This window comes from Chaetodon auriga, chromosome 20 (assembly GCF_051107435.1).
Source record: "Chaetodon auriga isolate fChaAug3 chromosome 20, fChaAug3.hap1, whole genome shotgun sequence".
NCBI lineage: Eukaryota > Metazoa > Chordata > Actinopteri > Chaetodontiformes > Chaetodontidae > Chaetodon > Chaetodon auriga.
The window spans coordinates 857501-878809 of record NC_135093.1 but is presented as its reverse complement, the minus strand read 5'-3'; the positions used below and the strand labels follow the sequence as shown (position 1 = coordinate 878809).

Genomic DNA, 21309 nt, shown 5'->3' with positions numbered 1-21309 from the left:
GAGCGTTGACACGAGCTGATGTCACGTGACGAACGGAGACTTTCTGTCCTTCGGTCTGAGGCTGAAATCAATATTTTTCCATTCAGATCATTGAAACTTTCAGGTGTTTCTGCTCCAAACTGAGCTCTGAAAGGAACATTCACACGCTTGTGTTCCAAAGTTGCTTCTATTTATTTTACAGTTTGTGTTTTCTGAGCATCACCGAGTCTCCGCTGCGGGACCGGACAGAGTGTCTCCGGTCCGTCCGTCGGTCCGTCCGTCGGTCCGTCCGCAGAGCAGCGCTGAAGGCCGCTTTGGCTGCACGGTGACGACAGACGGAGGGTGGGGGCGGTGGAGGTAGAAAGCTCGCGCTCTGACGTCAGCAGCGCTCACACACGGGATCGGTGATCGGTCCGCGCGCCGCAGCCCGGCCAGGCACCGCCTCACGCGCCCACAGCACGTCCCGCGTCCGTCTTCAGTCCAGCAGCCGCGTTTTCCCGTGCGGACGTTTGTCTCTCGGGTCTGATGTAGAGGACAGCGCGGAGGACACAGCTGATCCCCACCTGCCTTTGTATGCCTCTTTTTGATTGGTCGCTCTCTCTCAGCGCTTCTTCGTTCGATCGGATCCTCGGCTGCCAATGCAAGGAGGCATGATGGAGAAAATGTCCCGACACCCGCTCAATCCCGGTTTTCTACCTCCAGCGACGCACGGAGTCCTCAAGTCTCTGCTGGAAAACCCGATGAAGCTGCCGCTGCATCATGAAGGTGAAGTCCTTTAACGAGGACAAGCTTGATGTTCTGTCGGTGTGATGCGTTCACTGCGTGAGGGTTTAACGGTGATTTCAGACATGTTCCTGCGTCAGTCAGGACGCTTCAGGTGTTCAGCCTGAACGAGGTGACAGCTCACCTGTGAAGCCAGAAACTTCTCAGACCGGTTCAGGTCCTCTGAGACCAGAAATACACGTCACCTGGAAAGGTCACAGACGCGGAGACAACGTGTCAAACAAAAGTCTGAGAGACACAGCTGGACAGATGAGCAGGAACATCGCGATGATGTTCGTGTTTAAACCTCCAGTCTTTAGCTGAACCGTCAGGCTGCACTGAGCCCTGATTTGACCAGTCGTGAGGGTAGAAGTTCCCCCAGCAGACCCCCAGACACTTCTGAGTCTGCACCGAACCCCGTGCAGTTTTCACAGCGTTTAACTGTTTGTGTTTTCAGAGAGAAAAACGGTGAAAGCTGCTCATCTGATCTGTGTGTGAGAGGGAGGGAGACGTCCTCAGCTGTCCTTTAGACCACATCTAACAGGACGTATTCACACCTGAGCAGGTGGCATCAGGGTGTCTGTGCTTTAAAACTGCTCGAACGATTGATTGGTTGATTGATTGATTGTCAGGATCCGTTTTCATCAGTTAATCAGCTGATTGTTTCAGCTCTAAGATGTTTCAGAGATGTTTCTCTGCGCGTTCAGTTTGCTCCATGTTTGTTCTAAAGCTGTAAAACTGAAGTTTGGTCTAAACCAACATGTGTGACGTGAGTCAAAAAGACAGACGATGAGACCTGGATGTCCTCGGGCAGGACACCGTCCAGGTGGTCCGTGTCTGAGATCAGTGTTTTAAAATCAACCCTGTTTTTATTCAAGTCTTCTAAGTGTTGTGAAAGTTACAGTTTTAGAAAAATCAATTTCTAAATATTGATCGTGCAGGTGAGCTTCACCTGCACGTCCCAAAATGCCCAAATCTCCAGGAAATGTGGATTTAGACACACTTAATTCCTGATTATCTCCTACTTTGTTAAATCTCTGGGTTTTATTGATCGTTTGGTGACAAACATGCAGCAGGTGTCACAGATCACTCTTAACCAATCAGCAGCTGATGTGAAACTTATTGATTATCGTGGGAGGGGTCCATGTGTTCCTGTGGAGGTCAGAGGTCAGTGTTTGCAGCTGAGGTTGACGTTGTGTTTGAGGTCTCGCCTCGCTGCTGCAGACGTCACTCGTTGTGTTTGTACCTGCGAAGCCGAGGTCACACCTGAAACCTTGTTGACGTGTTTGAGTGTCATGTCTCACCTGTAAGACTCATGTTTTAATGTCTGAGAAGAGAAAACTTCAGATCAGAGCAGAAGTCTGGACTGATGACTCCAGTCCTCAGGGTTCAGGGTTCAGGGTTCAGAGTTCAGCGGAGTGAACACTCACGGCTTCTTGGGTTTCTCTGTCGTCATGACATCTGCCTCTTTATACCCATAATCCCTCCTGTTTGGGTTTCCAGTGCTGATGAAGAGCAGCACAGACCAACTGGACGAAGACTCAGATGTCCAGTTGTTGACTTTGAACTGGAACTTTTGTTATTTAAGCTGCAGAATCCAACTTTCATTGTTTCCATGTTTGCCAGCTGCCAGTCTTCTTCTTCATGAGCTGCTGGAGCTTTACTGTGTTTCAGTGCTGCCCCCGTCTGTCCGTGAGTGGAACAGCATGACTCATCAGCAGGAATGTGAATCACTGAGACTCACCTGAAACATTTTAACACCTGCAGACACGACGTCACAGGTGAACCTGCTGGTGTTTACGTCTTTGTAAGGACTTCACACTCAATCGCAATGCTTCTGTATTCATAAAGCCACTGATGGACAAGTCTCCACAGGGTGCCTTTAAAGCAGGACTAAAGTTGGACTTGATAAACTCAGAGCAAATTGCCCAAAGCCCAACAGTCAGACTCTGTGTGTCCACATGTCCTGAAGAGTCGTGTTACCGCGGTTGTACTGACTGATTCTCTGTCCTCCTGTGCAGCTTTCAGCAAGGAGCAGGAGAAGGAGAAGAACCTGGAGGAGGAGCGCAGCGCACCCCAGTCAGCCTTCCTGGGCCCCACGCTGTGGGACAAGACCCTGCCGTACGATGGAGACACCTTCCAGCTGGAGTACATGGACCTGGAGGAGTTCCTGTCCGAGAACGGTATCCCCTCCAGCCCCTCCCAGCACCACCACAACCAGCATCAACCACACGCTCCGCCATGCCAACCGCCAATCATGCCTCAAGCCCCGCCCACGCCCACCCCCTCGGTGATGGACCTCAGCAACCACGCGTCCACCTCCGTCCACACAAGCGTCGTCTCTCCGAACTGCCTGCACAGCAGCCCGGCCAGAGCAGGTAACACAGCAACACACACTCATGTTTACACTTCAGATGCTTTGGCCCGTTTTAGCCGGCGTACCAACAGAGCACGATTATTCCTGTAAGCCATGAAGATTCGGATCGTGAGGATCGTGATTTGGTTCAATCGCTGGAGTGAAAAATGACAAAGTGACCACACATTTCTCCAGTACGACAGTCCTTCAGAGTCTTAAAACCAGCCTGGTTATTAGGTTTTAGGTGCAGATAAAGCAGAGTGTCGTCAGCATAGCACTGAAAGGTATGAAGGTATGAAGGATGAGAAATTCCCAGAATTACCACGAAAAGCTTGTTAGGAAGCTAAAAGCATCTCAGGCTGTAACATTTATACCAAATAAACTGTGAAGGCAGTTCATTAAAACAGGATGTTCAGTCTTCAAGTGATTTGTCATCAGCGTAGCAGTGATCCTCGGTTCGTCCAAGAGGAACCGGATCGAGGACGGATCCGTGAGGAACCTCACGAGAGATTCCATCCAAATGACAGTGAAGGCAGCATCTTTGGTCGTTATCACGTGTGCTCATTTGACGTTTGGACATTGTTTTTGGACATCTTTGCTTTGATTCCACCTTCTGTCCGCTGGTCCTCTGTATGTGGACTCCCCACACAGAGAAGACTCTGCTGAACAGAGAGTGCAAAGTTCAAATCTTTAACCTCACCGCGGCAAAAGGTGAGACGAGCTCAGGTGTTCAGATCTGATCTCAGAGCAGTAACGCTCGCTCGCTCGCTCTGCACTGCGAGGAAAACATGTCCGCCCCAGACGCCAGGAGCGAGAGAGGCGTCGGCTCCAACACCTCGACAGATGTCCTGGCCTCAGCAAGGGGGCGTGTGTGTGTGCGTGTGTGTGCGTGTGTGTGCGTGTGTGTGTGTGTGTGCGTGTGTGTGTGTGTGCGTGTGTGCGTGTGTGTGCGTGCGTGTGTGTGTGTGCGTGTGTGTGCGTGTGTGCGCGTGTGTGTGTGCGCGTGTGTGTGCGCGTGTGTGTGTGTGTGTGTGCGTGTGTGTGCGTGTGTGTGTGTGTGTGTGTGTGTGTGTGGAGGCGAGAACTTCCGCTTTTACTCTCTCACTCGCTCCGTGTTCCTCATGTTTACAGAGAAAGACAACAAGCCGTCCTCTCACAGCATGTAGAGACATGTGACCTGTTGGTGTGCGTGTGTGTGTGTGTGTGTGCGTGTGTGTGCATGTGTGTGTGTGTGCGTGTGTGTGCGAGTGAGTGACCATCCCTGCGTGAGATCAGTGTTTTAAGGACATAGTGTTCTCTCCAGAAGTAGGCCAGGGGGCGGCAACCCTCACATCAACACACACCGTATCCAACGCTGTGTTTACATTCACATCAACTTAGAGTCCTGACTCACACACTCACACGCACACACACGCTCACACACACAGGGCTGAAGTGTGTGAGTCACGCTGGGACACTCCTTCAGCCTCACAGTGAAGTTCAGCAGGTTGTTCAGCTGGCGTGTTTTTAAAGGTCCACCTCAGGAGGAGCTTTGAGGCTCGCTCCGTCCAGATGTGGAGAAGGTGTAGAAGCGTCTGTCTGTCCAGAACAACCCGTTCAGTCCTCCCACAGTCTGTGTCAGCATCTGTGTGGACATGGACCCTGATCGGCTCAGCGACCGACAGAACCAGCAGCACGGCTGCGATCATCTCCACCCAGTCGACGTTCCTCTGAGACGCTCGAGCCGCTAACCTTTCTGGATGAAATGCTTTGAGGCTATTTTGTCAGATCACATTTGTAGCGTGTGTGTAAACGGTTGAACTGGATCTCTGATCAGAATGTTTTCAGCCGGGTTGAATGTTGGTCTGTCTCCTCTGTGTCTGTGAAACAAGTTAAATCAGCCTCGAGCTGCTGCAGCGTTTGTCTGATCCCAGGTCAGTTCAGCCGCTGGGCGATCTGCACGGAGGGAGCGCTGTCAGCCCGAGCCGTGAAGATGAAACCTAACCAATCAGAACAGTCCGTTCGTGTGTCTGACCTCTGACCTCCACAGTATCGGTCATGTGTTTGTTGGTGTATTGGTAGCTGTTAGCTAACACCAGCTAACCTGTTGTTCACAGGTTCTTCTTCTTCTGTGTTTATTAGCTACCACACAGCCTCAGGTGCATCAGCTCCTCCTTCTGGACTGGAGGAGGACCTTGACTGGGCCCACATAACAGGACAGACTGTGATCAGATTACTGATCACCGGAGACGCAGATATGTGACTAAATGAAAGTGTCCAAAATCTCAGTTTTAACACACTTGAGAATACAAGTGAAAATGGGTTTTTGCTGCATGAACATGTTGACTCTGCTTATCTGAGCACATTTCACTGAAGCAAAGTTCATATTTTTCCTCCCTTTGAAGACTGAGCCCAGCGGAGGCCAGCAGTAATCTGCTGCTCTCATGTCTAAATTTAGCAGAGTAATCTGTGGCATCATCGGGCATATTTGTATTCCCACATGGCCCTGTGAGCGTCCAGCAGAGAAAGAGGCAGGAACAAGCGGGGTTACCATCTTAGACAGCAAAGGAGGTGGACTGAAGAGCACAAACGTCCTCACCCTGTCCTCACCCTGTCCTCACCCTGTCCTCACCCTGTCCTCACCCTGTCCTCATCCTGTCCTCATCCTGTCCTCACCCTGGAGGTGGTCAAATGTCTGAACAAAGGTTCAAATCTCGTCTGTCTTGTCTCATAAATCATCTTGAGACCTCTGTGGGTCATCTTGTGACCCACTGGAGGGGTCCCGGGCCCCAGGTTGGGAGCCAGTGACTTTCATTTCTCTTCCCAGTCAGTGATTTAGATAACTGGTTGAATGAGTAATTGATCGTTTGGACAGTGGACATCATTCTCATGTCTTTGTGTTGCGTACAGAGCTGGAGTCAGGAGGCAATTAGCTTAGCTTAGCATAAAGGCTGAAAGCAGGGGAAACTTGTAGCCTGGCTCTGTCCAAATGTCGCCTGTGCAGTTCAGTATCTACACATTTTCAGAAACTCTGTTTTCATGCGCTGGGACTATTTCTTCACAGCGTGTCCATCCGCCCTCGTGCAGGTTGTCCGACAGTCAGCGAGTCTCGCTGCGTGGACACGACTGCAGGACGCTGCACTCAGTCACTGACTCATGAGTCCAGAAAGCAAATTTCACAACCGCCGACCTCGACTCTCCTCCGTCATCCGTCTGAAGACTTCAGAGAATCGTCTCCAAGTCTTTTGTCCCGTGCGGTGAAGCGGCGTCCAGCGACATTCACACAATGTGTAGAAAACACAAGAAATGAGAGAAAGAGATGCTGAGACAGGAGATGTGAAACAGAGCTGAAATAAAAAGATGAAGATCAGATAACATGTGGTGTGATGGACGAGCTGGACGAGCGGTGGACAGCTTCAGTCGGAGCAGGCGTAGTAACAGTGCTGTCAGCTGTGTGGGGACACGAGGAACCACGACTGAACGGCTCACGTGGATGAAATGTGCTCATGTTACACACACACACACACACACACACACACACACACACACACACACACGTGCCTGGATGTCTGTCAGCGTCACGTTTGAGGCAGCGAGGTACATCCTGTGCTGCTGCTGCTCAGCTGCTCGTCCACAGTCACAGAGAGACTCACTGATGGTTCAGTATTGATCGATCGATCGATCGATGACCCAGAGAGCCGTCTGTGCAGACCGCTCTACGGACGCAGGAGCATTTTGAACATTATTCCTGTGTGTGTGTGTGTGTGTGTGTGTGTGTGTGTGTGTGTGTGTGTGTGTGTGTTTAGGGGTGCAACAGGTGTTCAGCTGGTTGCAGTCTGAAACCTCACCACTAGATGTCACTACGTGAGGTTTGGTTTAACGTTTCAGCGTCTGCCTCTAAAGGACAGGCTGCTCATGATGCCTCTGATCTGTAGAGGCATGAAAGAAAGACGTGTGTGGAGTCCAAGCACACCTGTGCACGTCTGCCTTCATTCCACCTTAAATAAACCAGCCTCAGCCCAAATGAGCCTGAAGCTGGTTCTAACTGAAACCAAGTCTGAACCTTCAAACGGTGCTTTCAAGGAGCGGCCGACATGGCCTCACTCTGCAAAAATGTTCCCACTCCAAGGCCTCTCATTGGTCCACACACACACGCACACACACGCACACACACACACACACGCACACACACACACACACGCACACACACACACACACACACACACACACACACACACACACACCTGCCCCTGACCTCTGCAGGACCAGCTGCAGAGGAAAAACAAACAGTGTCTTCCAAGAACTGCTGCGGGGGCTCTCAGCGGGGGAGGGGCCGCTCTCGGCCTCCTTCACCTCATCGAGGCGTTCCGCTCGGACGATGGCGAGCGTTCGTTTCCTTCGTCGGATCCTCGGATCTCGTCAGACCAGAATGTAAAACAACATGAGAGCTGTGCTGCGTTCACTGACATCGGTTTAACCGTCTCTGGGTGAAAAAGTGACGTTTGTTCCTGATGGAAAAATGAAAGTTTGGATTAAAAATGAGGAAGTCATGTGACAGGGATGACCTCGCCCGGCGGTTTACCTGGTTGTTTGTCTTATTGTCTTTGCTGAGGATGAGATGGTTAATCAGACTGTGGGTGTTTCATTCAATCCTCCATAAAACACGAGAGCCTCCGTCATCTGAGCTCCGTCCACATCACTGCCTCATCGTCCTGCTCTGTGTCTCAGAGGAGTTTTAAAGGAACTGAGATGTTTTCTTCTTCTTCTGCAGCCATGTGTTAATTAAACACCCACAGTCAGTGTTACGTAACGCCTGTCTGTCCTGACAGATGAAGGAAATCTGAAGAGATGTGACTTTAACGTCTCAGGTTTCAGTTTTCCTGCGGAGGTCTGAGCCGTGAACGGCTCTGCTCTCATTCACAGCTCCTCACCAGAGACACATGAAGGGACGCACATTCACATTTCTCATATTTTCACAGGGTCAGTCCGCCCACGTCTCCATCCGTCCAATCACAGAGGAGACGCTGAGTCCAGCTCAGGTCTCAATGAGGAAACGAAAGGCCTGAAAGTCTGAGAGCTGCTTCTGTCAAACAGGAAACAGGCTTTATTTAACCGTTAAATAGCTCCTGGTCGTTACCACACACGCAGGCACGCCCACACACACTCACTGTTAAAGGCTTGACTTCAGGTCTGTCTCCACCTGCTGGCTGCAGCTGCTCACTGCAGCCTCACAGGAACATTCCCGTTCCTCTCCTTCATGACATGAGTCGTGTTGACGTGAACCTGAAACCCTTTTCTTCCTCTGAAGCTTAGAAATGAACGTGATGGTGATGGTGATGTTTCACTGGATTTGATTTCCCCGCAGGCCACCCGAGCTCCAGAAACACTCCCAGCCCCATCGACCCAGACTCCATCCAGGTCCCTGTCGGATACGAGCCCGACCCGGCCGACCTGGCTCTGTCCAGCGTTCCGGGGCAGGAGATGTTCGACCCGCGCAAACGCAAGTTCTCCGCCGAGGAGCTGAAACCACAGCCCATGATCAAGAAAGCTCGCAAGGTCTTCATCCCCGAGGACCTGAAGGTAATTTGGAGTTGGTTCTGATAAGATGAAGGCAGTGAAACGATGCTGGAGGTCTTTCTTCTTCTCTTACCTTCATAATGTGACATCACGGGTAGAAACATGGCGTCAGTCTGAGGGACTGAGCCGTGACGACTGCAGGCACAGTCAGCCGTCAGCGCTCATTATTATCGACTCGGCTCAAAGCTGCAGGGCATGCTGGGATAGAGCGAGCGGCCGCAGAGGTGGACTCGCCGCCTTTCGGGGCTCTGGGGGGCGTGTCCTCCTGGTTAAGAGGCTTATATGAGCCTGAATGGGAGGGCAGAGGTCAGGCTGAGAGGACTTAGCTTTTAATTTGTCCAAATAAACGTGGATCCGTGTGTGGCTGCAGTCCAGTGACGGACAGCAGCAGCTGATTGACAGCAGCTCTGCAGAGGCTCATCAGCACGCCATGTGTGACCACCAGGGGGCGGGCTGACACGTCGTCCCGTTTCAGTCTGTTAGTGACCAAGCAGCCTCACAGACCAGAGCTGCAGCGGTGCTGCTAGGCTAGCAGTTTCCCTCTGCTTCCTGTCTTTATGCTAAGCTAGGCTAACAACATCCTGACTCCAGCTCTGAGATTCTCATCTAAGTCTCAGAAAGAGTTTGAGCTGATCATCTGACGACTCGTCATGTTTCTGTTTGTTGTTTTGATTGATTTGGACTAAAAGCTCAGGTTCCACTCGTGTTGTTGTCCTGAACGTTCAGCAGAGGAGAAAAATTCATCCTTCTCCTCTTTTCACGTCCTCTCTCTCCTCCTTTGTGTCCTTCGAGCAGGATGACAAATACTGGGCCAGGCGCAGGAAGAACAACTTGGCGGCGAAGCGGTCGCGGGACGCGAGGCGACTCAAAGAGAACCAGATCGCCATCCGGGCCGGTTTCCTGGAGAAGGAGAACTCGGCTCTGAGGCAGGAGGTGGCCGACCTGAGGAAAGAGCTGGGACGCACCAAGAACATCCTGGCCAAGTACGAGGCGCAGCACGGGCCGCTGTGAGGACACGCATGACGTGTGCACGCACGCACGCGCACACACACACACACACACACACACACACACACACTCTGAGAATGATGACCCCGCCTCCTCCTCATCCACCAGCGACCCTCCTTTCACCTCTCCACCAAACACAGTCCTGAAGGCTCGACTCACCGCAGCGAAGGCTCTGAAACAAACTTTGAACGTACCTTTTGCTCCTCTAGAGGTCGAACGACGCGCCGGCCCATAACGAGGTCACCATCCACGAGCAGATCACACCAAGCGTCTGACTTTCTGTCTGTGGCTCGCAGCTCCAAGCCCATTGGTTCCCACTGAAGACAGAAATCTGTCACACACATGCAGTTTGTGTCGGTGTGTGCGTTCGTGGTGATGAAGGAGCAGCAGTGAGGCTCTGATGAGCTTTAATGGAGCTCAGAGGAAGAAGCTCCATCAGAAGTCGTTCACTGCTGGTCTGAGGATCGATGACAGGAGCAGAATCTGGAAAATGACTTCACTTTTTCAGAGCTCCTTTGTTTATCGCTCGTTTTATCGTTCCTTCCTTTGATCTCTCGGGGTTTTTTCCTCTTTCTGAGTGACGTCATTCACCACGGTATGATGTTCCCAGCTAAGCTCAGTTTGAGTGAGCGGCAGCTGTGAGTCGAGTCCAGTGCTCAGGACACCACACACACACACACACACACACACACACGCACACACACACACACACACGCACACACACACACACACACACACACACACACACACGCACACACAGACACACACACACACACACACACACACACACACACACACACACACACGCACACACAGACACACACACACACACACACACACACACACACACACACACACACACACCTGTCAGGGCCTCTCTGTGAATCCTCCTCTTTGACCACAAACACCAAACTGCCGCCCCACCTGATGTCTGACCTTTGACCTCTGACCCCTCCTCTCAGTGTACGGTATCGGCACTTCAGAACGGCCGACGCCTCGCCCTCAGAGACTCCGCCCCCGTGCAGGTGTGCTCCCGCAATGCACCTGCTGACATGTACATACCCGCTCCCCTCTGCTCCTGGTGTGTATGAACGTGTGCCGCCTCCTGCTGTCGGTCAGCGTCTCCTCTCTCGGGCCCCTCGGAGCCTCTGTGGGCCCTCAGCAGGGTTTTTATGGATATTTATGAAAAGTAGAAAAAACACAGGAAATCAGAGCCTGAAGAGGCTCTCGCTGATTTTCATTTAATGCCCCAAAATGCCAAAAATCTTTTCTAGCAAACCTAAAATTTGTTATTTTTATACGCCCAAAATTTGTTAGAGCATAAATTTGTCAACAGCCCCGAAATGTGTTTTTCATTTTTTTATCTTTAACAGCGAAATGATGCTAGAAGCGTTGAGAGGAGCCCAAAGAGAGCGGCTTCGTTCAGCGGACCTCCTCCTTCAGCTGGGCCTCCTCAGTCTGTACACGGACTGAACCTCCTCTGCGCCTCCTCCGTCTGTCTCTGCGCCTCCTCCGTCTGTCTTTCTTGCCGCTCGCTGCGACCTTTTGTCTCGTCGTTAAAACACAGACGGACTCTGTAGGAACCTGCCGGAAGTCACATGACGCCTCCTCTTTCCTGAAGGTCGACTGTCTGAGCAGCAGCGACCTTCGTCATCAGCAGGTGAACGAAGTCGAACGGAGCAGTTTGGTTGGTAGACTCAGGACAACATGGCGGTTTGGAGCCGTGTGGAGACAGAAAAGGTTGGAGACGAGTTCAGTAATGTGGAGGTCAGGTTTTTATACACAGAGCTGGTTTTACTTCACAGAGTGAACATCTTTTTCGTTTTAGAGCTAAAAACATCGGGTAAAATACGAGTCAGGGTTCTGTGTGACGAACAGCTGATCCTCCGCGCAGACGAGATGAGACAGGACGACTCGTTGGCGTGCGACAGGACGACCGTCTGTTTGCTGTCTTCGTCTGCTGCCGTCCTCCATGACAGCAGACGAGGAGCACAGCTTTGAGCGTCCTGCGTCTCCTGGCTTTGACTTTTATTTTGTCAGAAAAGAGAAACGAGAGGCGGATTTTCAGAAAGGAAAAGCCGTGATTGTCCTCGTCGGTGCTGTTTGCTAGTGTCTGTCCTCAGACTGTCCAGGAGGACACGGCGTCTGCTTCAGTGAACGTCCTCACATCGTTTTCAGACTGAGAGGTTTTGTCTTTTTAACTCTGCAGAAACCAGACGTGGTTCCTTCAGAGGAGCTCGTGGTTCTTTCTGGCTTTGGCATGAACTTCTTTATTGTTTCCTCTGTGGTGTAGCTCAGTGACAAGTGCGCCCCCCGGTGGCTGAGTGAGACATGAATGTATATTTGCAGCAGTGCGTCGGGTGAGTGTCGTCTTTTACTGTGGAATCACTTTAGTACTCTTTACTACAGACCAAAAGAATTCAGTATATAAAGGATATATTGATATATGAAAGGTTTTAATGTTTATACAGAGATATTCTTCTTGTTTTTGTACAGTCTGTTTCCTACGTAGACACTTCCTGTGTATTTTGGAAAGGGTTACATGAATATAAGCAGTATATTACACATAGAAATGTATTCAGAAGTACTACCAAAACGGCGTGCCCGGCCTGTCTGGGCGCTGCGTGGGCATTACACAAACCCCCCACGTCTGTTCTCATCCTTTCCTCCCTGAAATACCTCAAACCGCCTGACTTTGCTCGCCGCCGTCACACCTGTGCAGGTGCAGCTGACTCGGCTGTGGCTCCTCGGCCCTCCCCTCCCTCCTCCACGTGCTCACCTGTGTGTGTTTTCCTGGCTGCGTTTGGCCTGGAGGAATGTACTGACCCACCTGAAGCACTCGACTTTATTTCTCGTCTGTTGTTGCTTTGTTGTTGTGATTTTTCTCTCTTCTGTTTGAATCTGTTCAAAGATATTTTCCCATATTTGTCCTTGATTATGTTTCTCATGATCAAAATAAGAATGAATAAAGAAAAAAGTTAACTCTGTGTCTGTGGCTCAGCCCCGTTCTTCATCACTCATCCAGCTTTAACGTCTTTAAAGTATATTCATCTGAATCCTGATGAGACGTTTGAGAGCGAAACAAACGTGATGTCATTTTCAAGCACACGAGGCTTCAGGTGATGTGACCATGACCACAGATTCAGGTTATTGTTTTAGTGATGATGAAGAAGGTTTACCTGAACGTGATCAAATATACGACAAAGTGAACAAAGAAAGAAACAAAGCAAGCCCAGTTTGAGACGAACATGTTTAATCTGAGAGAAGATGGAGATAAATCTGTCATGTGAACTTAAAACACATTAAAAATGTTTAAATCTGCTGTTTAAGAGCTTTTACTGAGACTTCAGCAGGTTCGTTAGCCACCATCACTCGTAGTCTGAGCACAGCTAACAGCAGCAGGACGATGACGATGACGATGATGATGATGAAGGTCAGTGTTGTTTGAGCAAAAGCAAATCCAGCGTTGACCACCAGGGGGCAGCACCTCCTCAGCAGCAGGATGACCTGAGGAGCAGCATGAATGCGTTGATGTAAGAGATGAAGAGAGGAAGCTCGTCACTGAGTGGATGAGAAGGTGATGAGAAGAGAAAGTACTAATACCACGCCGTGAAAATACTTCAAAACCTGTCTTCTAAGTACTGAACTATTGTCTGCTCATTAAGCAAAGTACTCGTGGAGAAGATTTAATCACGTTGTTTAAAATGGTCGAAAATGAAGGAATAAATCAGAAAAGAGTTAAAGAGTGAAAACACGTCTGAAGCAGATCGATGTGAGGTGAAAAGTAGAAAGCAGCTGATTCCCACACTGACCAATGAATGACAGCTGAAAGACATTAGCCAATGAGATGCTCTCAGGTGCTGTCATTCCTCGTCTGTCCACCAGGTGGCCTCAGAGCTTCTTGTCAGTCACCTGAACGTGTTTCACTCTGCACACCTGTCCCTCATTCCCTCATTTGGCCACACAGCGCATATACACACCTCTGCAGGTAAGAGACGCTGCCGTCATGCTGTCCGTCCGTCCGTCCGTCCGTCCGTCCGTCTGTCTTATTTTTATTACAACAATGATTCCCAGTCTGGAGGCTGTTTAAACATTAAAGCAGAACGTGATCACCTGCTGATCCATAAGCTCACCTGAAATCAGCTCACAGTCAATATATTTCATGTTCTTCCTCATCCTCTTCATTGATTTCTGTAAATATCTCTTATTGTGAATCTGATGCAGCGACACGTTTCACAGACTGAAAGATGTGGAACGCTCCAAAAACACCTGTTTGGAACATTCCACAGGTAAACAGGCTGATTAACAGGTGAGAGGATCATGGTTGGGTATGGAAGGGGATCCTCAGAGACACTTCAGAAAAGTACCGTCAGTAACAGTTTGAATGGAAATGACTGACTCTGCTTTTCTTCAGATTTTAGAATCAGGGTTGATGACAGACGTCGCCTGTTAAGTCTTTAAATAACTGGAGCCCAACAGTACAATATACACGATTGTGAAACGGCCTTTCCACATAATGAGAACTATTACTTTTAGCACTTCAAGTATATTCTGATGCAAATGCTTTTGTACTTTTATTGAAGTAAGATTTGCAGTATTTCTAAACTGCAGTATTGCTGCTGATACTTGAGTTCTTCCTCTGCTGGCGATTGTGAATCAGTCCCATCGAGTGCGTCTAAAATCTCCTCCTGCTCTAATAAACCCGATCGTCCACGCTTCTCGCTGAACGTGAAGTGAATTCATGAGCACACGAGGTGAAAGAACATGCCTCTGTGCAGACATCCAAGCAGATTTAATCCCAGTGAGAACACGCAGGCTACAACATGCACAGCTTGGTTCACTCGCTCTCATATTTTACCCTCTTTAGCGCCCCGCTAAGTTGGAATTGTCATTATGTAATACCATTTTCTCAAAGTGAAAGGGAGCAGATCAGGATATTCTGCTAATCCCACGAGTTCAGACCATCACACAGAGTTTTTGCTGCTGGTTGGGATGTTGAGGCAGGTGGAGACGTCCGTGAAACGCTGCCTGCTGTTTGGAGCACAGCATGGCAGCGTGGAGGCCGTGCAGGTAAAGAACCAGGAGGAATTTCAGCTGCGTTACCTGTCCACAGACTTCAGCTAAAGGTGTATGAAGCATCGCATCGCATCGCATCACGTCACATCACTTTCTGTTTTTAGGACAGTTTAAAACCTCAGCTCTGAATGCTGACGCTGCTTTAAGAATCTGTCCAAACAAACCTCGAACGAGCTCGAGCTGCTCATGGTGTGTTAGCTTGCTGTGGTTAAGAAGCTAAGCTAGCTTCAGAGTTAGCTTGCTAAAGGAGTTTATACCAGTTTGCACCTCTGAATGCGATTCAACCTCGACAAAACACAGCTATGCTAGCAGCTCCGTGAGGCTGTATTTACTAATTACTGTGTTTTGAGCTAAATGCTAACGTCAGCATGCTAACACGCCCACAATGACAACGTTAACATGCTGATGTTTGACAGATAACATTTATCATGGTCAAAATATTAGTTTAGTGAGCTAGCGTGCTAATGTTTGCTAATTAGCAGCTAAACACGAACAGAATGCAGTTCAGTTTCATTTTTTATTCATACATTTGTCCATTTTTTGTGTACAGTTCAATAAAATCTTAATGCACCTTTTAGAAGTTTGCACAGTAACAGGTTTCACCATCATTAAAGAACAGAAAGGATCATTTCTCTGTGTGAAATAAAAGAACTTTGAATTGAATCACTTTCTGTAAAGGTTGACTTCAGTGTTGAAAACGACACACAGCATGAGCTCCAACACACAGAAATATTTAGCCTACAAGAAACTGAACGTCTGCAATGAACACCTGCAGAACAACAAGACACAACAACAAGAGAAGAAAGAGCCAATGACATTTATCTAAAGAGTTACGACATGAAAGCAACGTCACACCTGAGGCCAGACTCAGGTCAGGTACTGTTGACTGGATCGTCCTTCATTTACTGTTTTTACAGACTCGTGTTTCAGCTCTGAGTGTGTCTACAGGTGTGTCTGCATCAGTGACAGGAAGAACAAATTCACGTCTGCAGCCCTGATTCCAAACAGCCTGGATCTGAAACATCAATACAACCAGAATCAGTCATCGATAATCCAGCTGTGTTCACTGAGAGCAGGTTCCGAAGTGTCTCTGAGTCCATGTGCTCATCTCCTTTGATCCAAACAGGTGTTTTTGGAGCGTTCCACATCTTTCAGTCTGTGAAACGTGTCGCTGCATTGATTTACAGAAATCAATGAAGCTGATGAGGAAAAACATTAAATATACTGACTTTGAGCTGTTCTCAGGTCAGTTTGTGTCAGAGAGGATCAGATCAGCTGATCACATTCTGATTAATTAATGTTTAAACAGCCTCAAACTGTTCTGGAATCAGGGTTGTGTGTTGACGTGTTGCATTAGTCATGTGCGTTGTGTTGTGTTCAGTTTGGGCATCGACCAACAAGCATCAGCGTCAGTTTGTGTTGCACATTGCTTCAGGTTTTACTGTTTTTCAGGACCAAAACTCTTGTGAGCAGCAGTTTGTATCTTTAACAAAATCTGCTGAACTCACGGTCACTGACTGACTCCGTCACCACACGAGAACCTCCATCACTGAGCGCCTCTGCAGCACTCTGGATTATGTTCAGAGAGGTTGTGGATGTGCAGTGCCTTCGTACAGGCAGCTGCCGTGTGGTTAGGGTTAGGGAAGGGTCGTGGTCACGGTTAACGGCAAAGCAAACATTAACTGCAGGTCTGTCACATGAACTTTGGTGTCCTTCGATCAGACGAGCTAATCCGCCGTCCACCGCCCAGACCTCCATGAAGGACTGCTTCCCGTGTTTGAATGATGGCGACACTGGAAATAAATCATGATGTGAGAATCATCCAGTGTGGACGTAATTCTACAGAGCGTTCGTGTTCTCACGACCTTCAGAGATGACGTTGGCTCTCTGAATGTTCTGAATTGGTTGAATGCTCCACATGATGATTAATTCAGTGCCTTTGGTTTTGTATGTCTGAAGACAGTGAGTCATGATGGAAGACCTGGTGGCAGCACAGGATGGAGTCCCTGACGTTCAGCGTGCCACCCTTCACCCAGGAGTCCGGGTGACGTCTGACGTCCCAGACGGGTTTGCTCGTCCAGTTTTTGGTCAGATCTTCGGCGTTGCGTGCCGCGATGGCGAGGCGGCTCTCTGAGCCTCATGTAGGCATCAGATGAGCCGTCAGGTCAGGCCTGAACACGACAGAATCTCAGCCTGTTGACAACCTGAAGCTTACGTAACCCTCCCCGTGGACAAAAAGTGCACAGGGGAAAAACAAATACATAATACATGCTCCTAATACTCTGCGGCGGTCACCATATAATCCACAAACATGGAATATGGAGGAGGGTGGATAATTGTACAATTCATATCATGGATGGGATGCAGCCATTGGTGGGTTGCTCAGCTGGCTGTGTGCTGTTTTTTTATGTAAGAGGATTTGTGAGGGCCTCTGTGGCACGAGTCCTCTAAAGACTCGGGGTTGGATCATCTGTCGGACGGTGCCAGAGCCAATGAGCAGAGGGGACGGCCTGACGTGGGAGGCGAGAGTCTTTTTGGTCCAGGAGGATTTTGTCGTTTCAGGAAGGAAGAGATTAAGCCAGTTTGCCATGTGCACAGTAACAATTATCTATGATTGACATGTAGAATCAGTCACACGCTGCCTCCTTACACTACAAAAACAGAAAAACACGGGATACGAAAATCTACAAGGTCTGTAACTTCCCCAAATTCATGAAGGTCCCCACAGCGATGGACGAGCGAGCCATCACAGCCTTTCTCAGGTGTCCCTGTCTGGCAGTGTTTGGTCTTTTGACATTAGACGTCCATGATCATCATCCTGCATCTTTAATCAGGTACCGTTATGCTGTATGTAGGATCAGTCATCTGATTCACGTCCACCGCTGTCCAGCAGGCTGGACACCGGCTGGGGACACCTCAGTCAGCTCAAATCTTTGATCTGGACACAGTGACGGATCAAAGCTCCACCGCTGTGACGTCTGTTAGTGTGACTGCAGGTGAGAAGCTGATGTCTGCACGTCCAAATGTCCCCAGTGTCCCAGAAGATAAACTGGTTGACGTCCGGCCTGTTGGACATCATTGGGTGTTTGAGGCCTTCCAAGAGTTCAGGTTGGACACTGTGTGCTGCAGGTGGTCGGAGGCCAACGGCGGGAGTTTTAAGGGGCTTCTGGGATTTGTTATTTTTTCAGCAGGTGAGGCCGAGAACCTGGAAAAACATGGAAAAAAAAAACTGAGCAACCTTTTACATTCTGGTCTTTTCATCTTTGCACGTTTTGTCCAATCTAAACCAGTTTCCAGTCCAGTTGTTCTTTTGTCTATTAATTGACAGGATGTCAAATCTATCAGCTCCATACAAACACATTGAATTCCTCCAACAAGTTCCACCCATAAGTTTTGATAAAGTTTGACATCCAGAGCTCATTGCTGACGTTGGAAACTGCATTTGATCAATCAGTTTCACCTCAAGGTCAAACTTAAGCTCCAGAAAACTGACGAAACGTTCGGTCAACGGCTGATTCGAAGGTCTGATTCTTTGGTTTATGACCAAATATCTGTAAAACTCAAGACTTTCAGCCTCAGCTGCACTTTGAGTTTACTGCTTTTTACAAATGTTAGCATGATGTTGTTAGCATTTACCTCAAAGCGCTGCTGTGCCTGAGGACAGCTTCACAGAGCCACGCAGGTTAGCAGAGCTGTTAGCATGAACTCAGCGTGCTGCTTCACTGTGAAGGAGATGAACTGTATGATCGCCCTATGAACCAGATCAGTACGATGTGTACGTCTCTGACACACTGACTTCAGAGTGAGCTGATTAGACCAGTAAGGAAATAAATAAAGCATCTTTCTGTACGAGATGAGCTGATGTTGTTGTGCTGTAGCGTCTCAGTAGGAGGATTTCCCTCCAAACATCAGCTGAGTTTCTCTTTGAGCTTCTTTTAACACCAACAAATCTCTGATAAGACCAACATCTGCTGGCTGCCACATGTGTAAACCTTAACACTCTCCCAGAGGCCACCGAAGGGTTAGTCCTGCCGTCCGGCATACGTCAAACGGATGAGCGACGAACATGCATCCGTACATCCATTCATTATTTCCCTGTCCACTGAGGGTTTATGTTGTCGGCTAAATTCATCTCAGTGATGCTGGGAGGGGGAGGGGCAGGGCAGGGGATTTACAGGCTGGTTCAGAGCTTCATGCGGCGGACGAAGAGGCGAAGAGCTTAGAGTCTGGGACCTCAGGGTCCAGAGTCTGGGGGAGGGGAGTCAGTGGACTGATGATCTGTCCCATCAAACAGCAACTGAAAGCCACAAGTTCAGACTAACATGCTTTTCTGACGCAGTCTTGCTAACAGTAGCTCTGAGACAATGTCGCTCTATTTGGAGGTCCATTGCTTTGGCCCCGCCTCTGATATCTCAACAGCTGTTGGACAGATTCAGGTGAAATTTGGCGCAGAAATTCGAGTTCGAGTTCAGTAACATGGTGAACGTCATCATCAGGTCCGCATTTTAACGTGTCCAATACATTGGTTCATTATCGATCAACAGTCCCATCAGCCTTCGTTTGGAAATGAGAGCGTGCTAACACGTGTTAGCATTTCGTTCCCACTGTGCATGAGTCCAGCGCTGATAGCAGCGCTGCAGCCCGTCACTGAGGACGCATGCCAACACTTTTTGATTTTGAATGACCTGCCATCAAATTTCATACAGATCTTCATGGTCCCCAGAGGACGAATCCTAATGACTTTGTTGGTCCTCTGAATTTTAATTCAGTGCAGGTCAAAGTTTTCAGTGGTCCAGTGAAATGATGTTGACATTTTTTGGGCCTGAGTGAAACAGTTTGTTCTACCCATTACATGTGTTACATGTGTGACATTCCCATCAGCCTCAGCTGTGGTTCCTGCTGGTCAGGAAGTGTCTGTTAAACTTCTATGTGCCTTCACTGAACGTGCTCATGTTTTCAGTGGACAGTGAATGCAACATCGCGACGTGACGCAGCAGTCAGCGACGCCCACACACTGTGTTTCATGGCACCCAGCATGCAGGGTCCAGATTTACAACGATGCATCGGGTTGAAGCATCCAGCCAGTGTTGGGAAATGTCTGTGAGAGGATCCTGAAATCATCAATAAGGGGAAAGATCTCGAGCCGACAGCCGTGGAGTCGAACTCCCTGCATTTCATGGAGGACAGACTTCCTTTGTTTCCTCTCCTCACAGGTTTCTTGAGGCTGAACCGCTGCAGTTTAACAAACTGAGCTCATTTCTTCCACCTGATTCTGAAGGTTTCAGTCAGCTGTTTGATGACATCACGTCCACACCATCTGATCACAGCATCCAGAGGCCGTGGCTCGCTCACGGCCGGGTCAATGCAAAGCTGCGTGTAGACATAAATGTCACACAGAGGTTTAAAATGATTGACAGCAGAAACATCTTGAGTCAAATATGATCTGAATGCTTCTTGTAAAAGTTCTTATCCTCTTGAAAAATGTTGTTCAGAGCAGCCAAATCATCCGACTGGAACAGTCACACGCTGCAGACTGACGCTGCTGTGAGTCAGCCTGTGAACGCATCTCAAACATCTGAACAGGCGTTGTGTTTTCAGAGCAAAAAGGAAGGAAATCCAAACGTCTCAGCGTTTCATTTGGTGCTGACGGAGCAGCAACCACCCGCAGCCCCAAACCAATTGATCAGGTTTTGATTTGCTGATAATCTGATTATGACAGAATGGGACCAATCAGCTGCTCCCACCCAAGTGTTGTGACGGCGGCCGCCGTCCGCGCCGCCTGCTTGCACACAGTAATGGTTGATTTCATGCATTTGCTAATGCATGGTGGATTATAGCTGGAACGCACAGAACACTGGCACGACAGCCTGGACATGGACCGTCTGCATGGGACGAAACGACCTTCACTCACAGATGTTCACGTCACATGGTCACACAAACACTAATCTTTCTGCTTGTAAATTCAACTTTTCATGCACGTTTACTTTTAGTTACTGTGTTCATCGTCTGCATTTCCTCTGGAGCAACAGTGACACTGAAGCGAGACCCTTAAATACAGGCGTCGGCCCTTTTTGTTGTCGTCGTTTGGTCGTTTGCACCATAACTGATGACACAAACAACATTCCTGAGAGCAGCTGTGTCACTTCAGCCCCCCACATGTCTTTCACTGACTCCTCTCACTAACCCTGAGGGCTGCTGAGCCAGTGCTCGCCTTCACTCCATCACTAAAACTGATAAACCCCAGACAGTTTAAGTCCCACAGTGTCAGCGGGCTGTCGGGTTGATTAGTCACAGACAGACAATGAAAACACTGAATCAGTTAATACAGAACAGTAATTAGTTGCAGCCCTCATTTGAGTCCCTGCTTCCTTTGAAGGGTTAATTTTACTGATATAAAGATTTATTTTCTCATGACTGAACGATATGAGCCTGATGAGTAATCTGATACTGGTCCTTGGTTCTGTGCGTCTTTTGGTTTGCAGACCACATGAGGTGGACTGCTGATGTCACCTGTTCTGAGAAGGGAGCAGGTAACACGTTCAGCTGTTCCAGGCTGTGGCTTCTACTTACAT

The 21309-nt window shown here is 49.0% G+C and overlaps 2 protein-coding genes across 5 annotated transcripts in view; one reads left to right on the top strand and one right to left on the bottom strand.

Annotated features, from left to right (window-relative positions):
• The first annotated feature begins 359 nt into the window (after positions 1-359).
• hlfb (HLF transcription factor, PAR bZIP family member b) lies at positions 360-12648 on the top strand. Of its 3 annotated transcripts, XR_013079303.1 has the most exons (5): positions 360-744; positions 2763-3119; positions 8442-8656; positions 9449-10375; positions 10478-12648. XR_013079303.1 is itself a non-coding variant. In XM_076760194.1 (4 exons), the coding sequence occupies exons 1-4, from the start codon at positions 618-620 to the stop codon at positions 9662-9664; spliced, it is 915 nt and encodes a 304-aa protein (XP_076616309.1). In that variant the 5' UTR covers positions 360-617; the 3' UTR covers positions 9665-12648. The 3 variants fall into 3 exon arrangements, 2 of the variants coding, with proteins under 2 accessions (XP_076616309.1, XP_076616308.1); XM_076760194.1 differs by having other exon boundaries at positions 9449-12648; XM_076760193.1 differs by having other exon boundaries at positions 9446-12648.
• A 259-nt stretch (positions 12649-12907) lies between these two features.
• The window catches only part of smim36 (small integral membrane protein 36), a 9460-nt gene continuing 1058 nt past the window's right edge, over positions 12908-21309 (bottom strand). The window contains exons 2-3 of one of the 2 annotated variants that reach the window (XM_076760199.1): positions 13642-13743; positions 12908-13168 (exon numbers count right to left, since the gene is read on the bottom strand). The gene's annotated coding sequence lies outside the window, so the exon portion shown is untranslated. Of the gene's footprint in view, positions 13169-13641; positions 13744-15235; positions 17943-21309 lie in introns of those variants that run through there. The other variant, XM_076760198.1, reaches the window with a different exon arrangement.

Coding starts and splice junctions, on each gene's coding strand:
- hlfb (XM_076760193.1), top strand. CDS start 618: ATGCAAGGAGGCATGATGGAGAAAATGTCCCGACACCCGCTCAATCCC. Junction 3,120..8,441: donor CAGCAGCCCGGCCAGAGCAG/GTAACACAGCAA, acceptor ATTTCCCCGCAG/GCCACCCGAGCTCCAGAAAC. Junction 8,657..9,445: donor TCATCCCCGAGGACCTGAAG/GTAATTTGGAGT, acceptor GTGTCCTTCGAG/CAGGATGACAAATACTGGGC.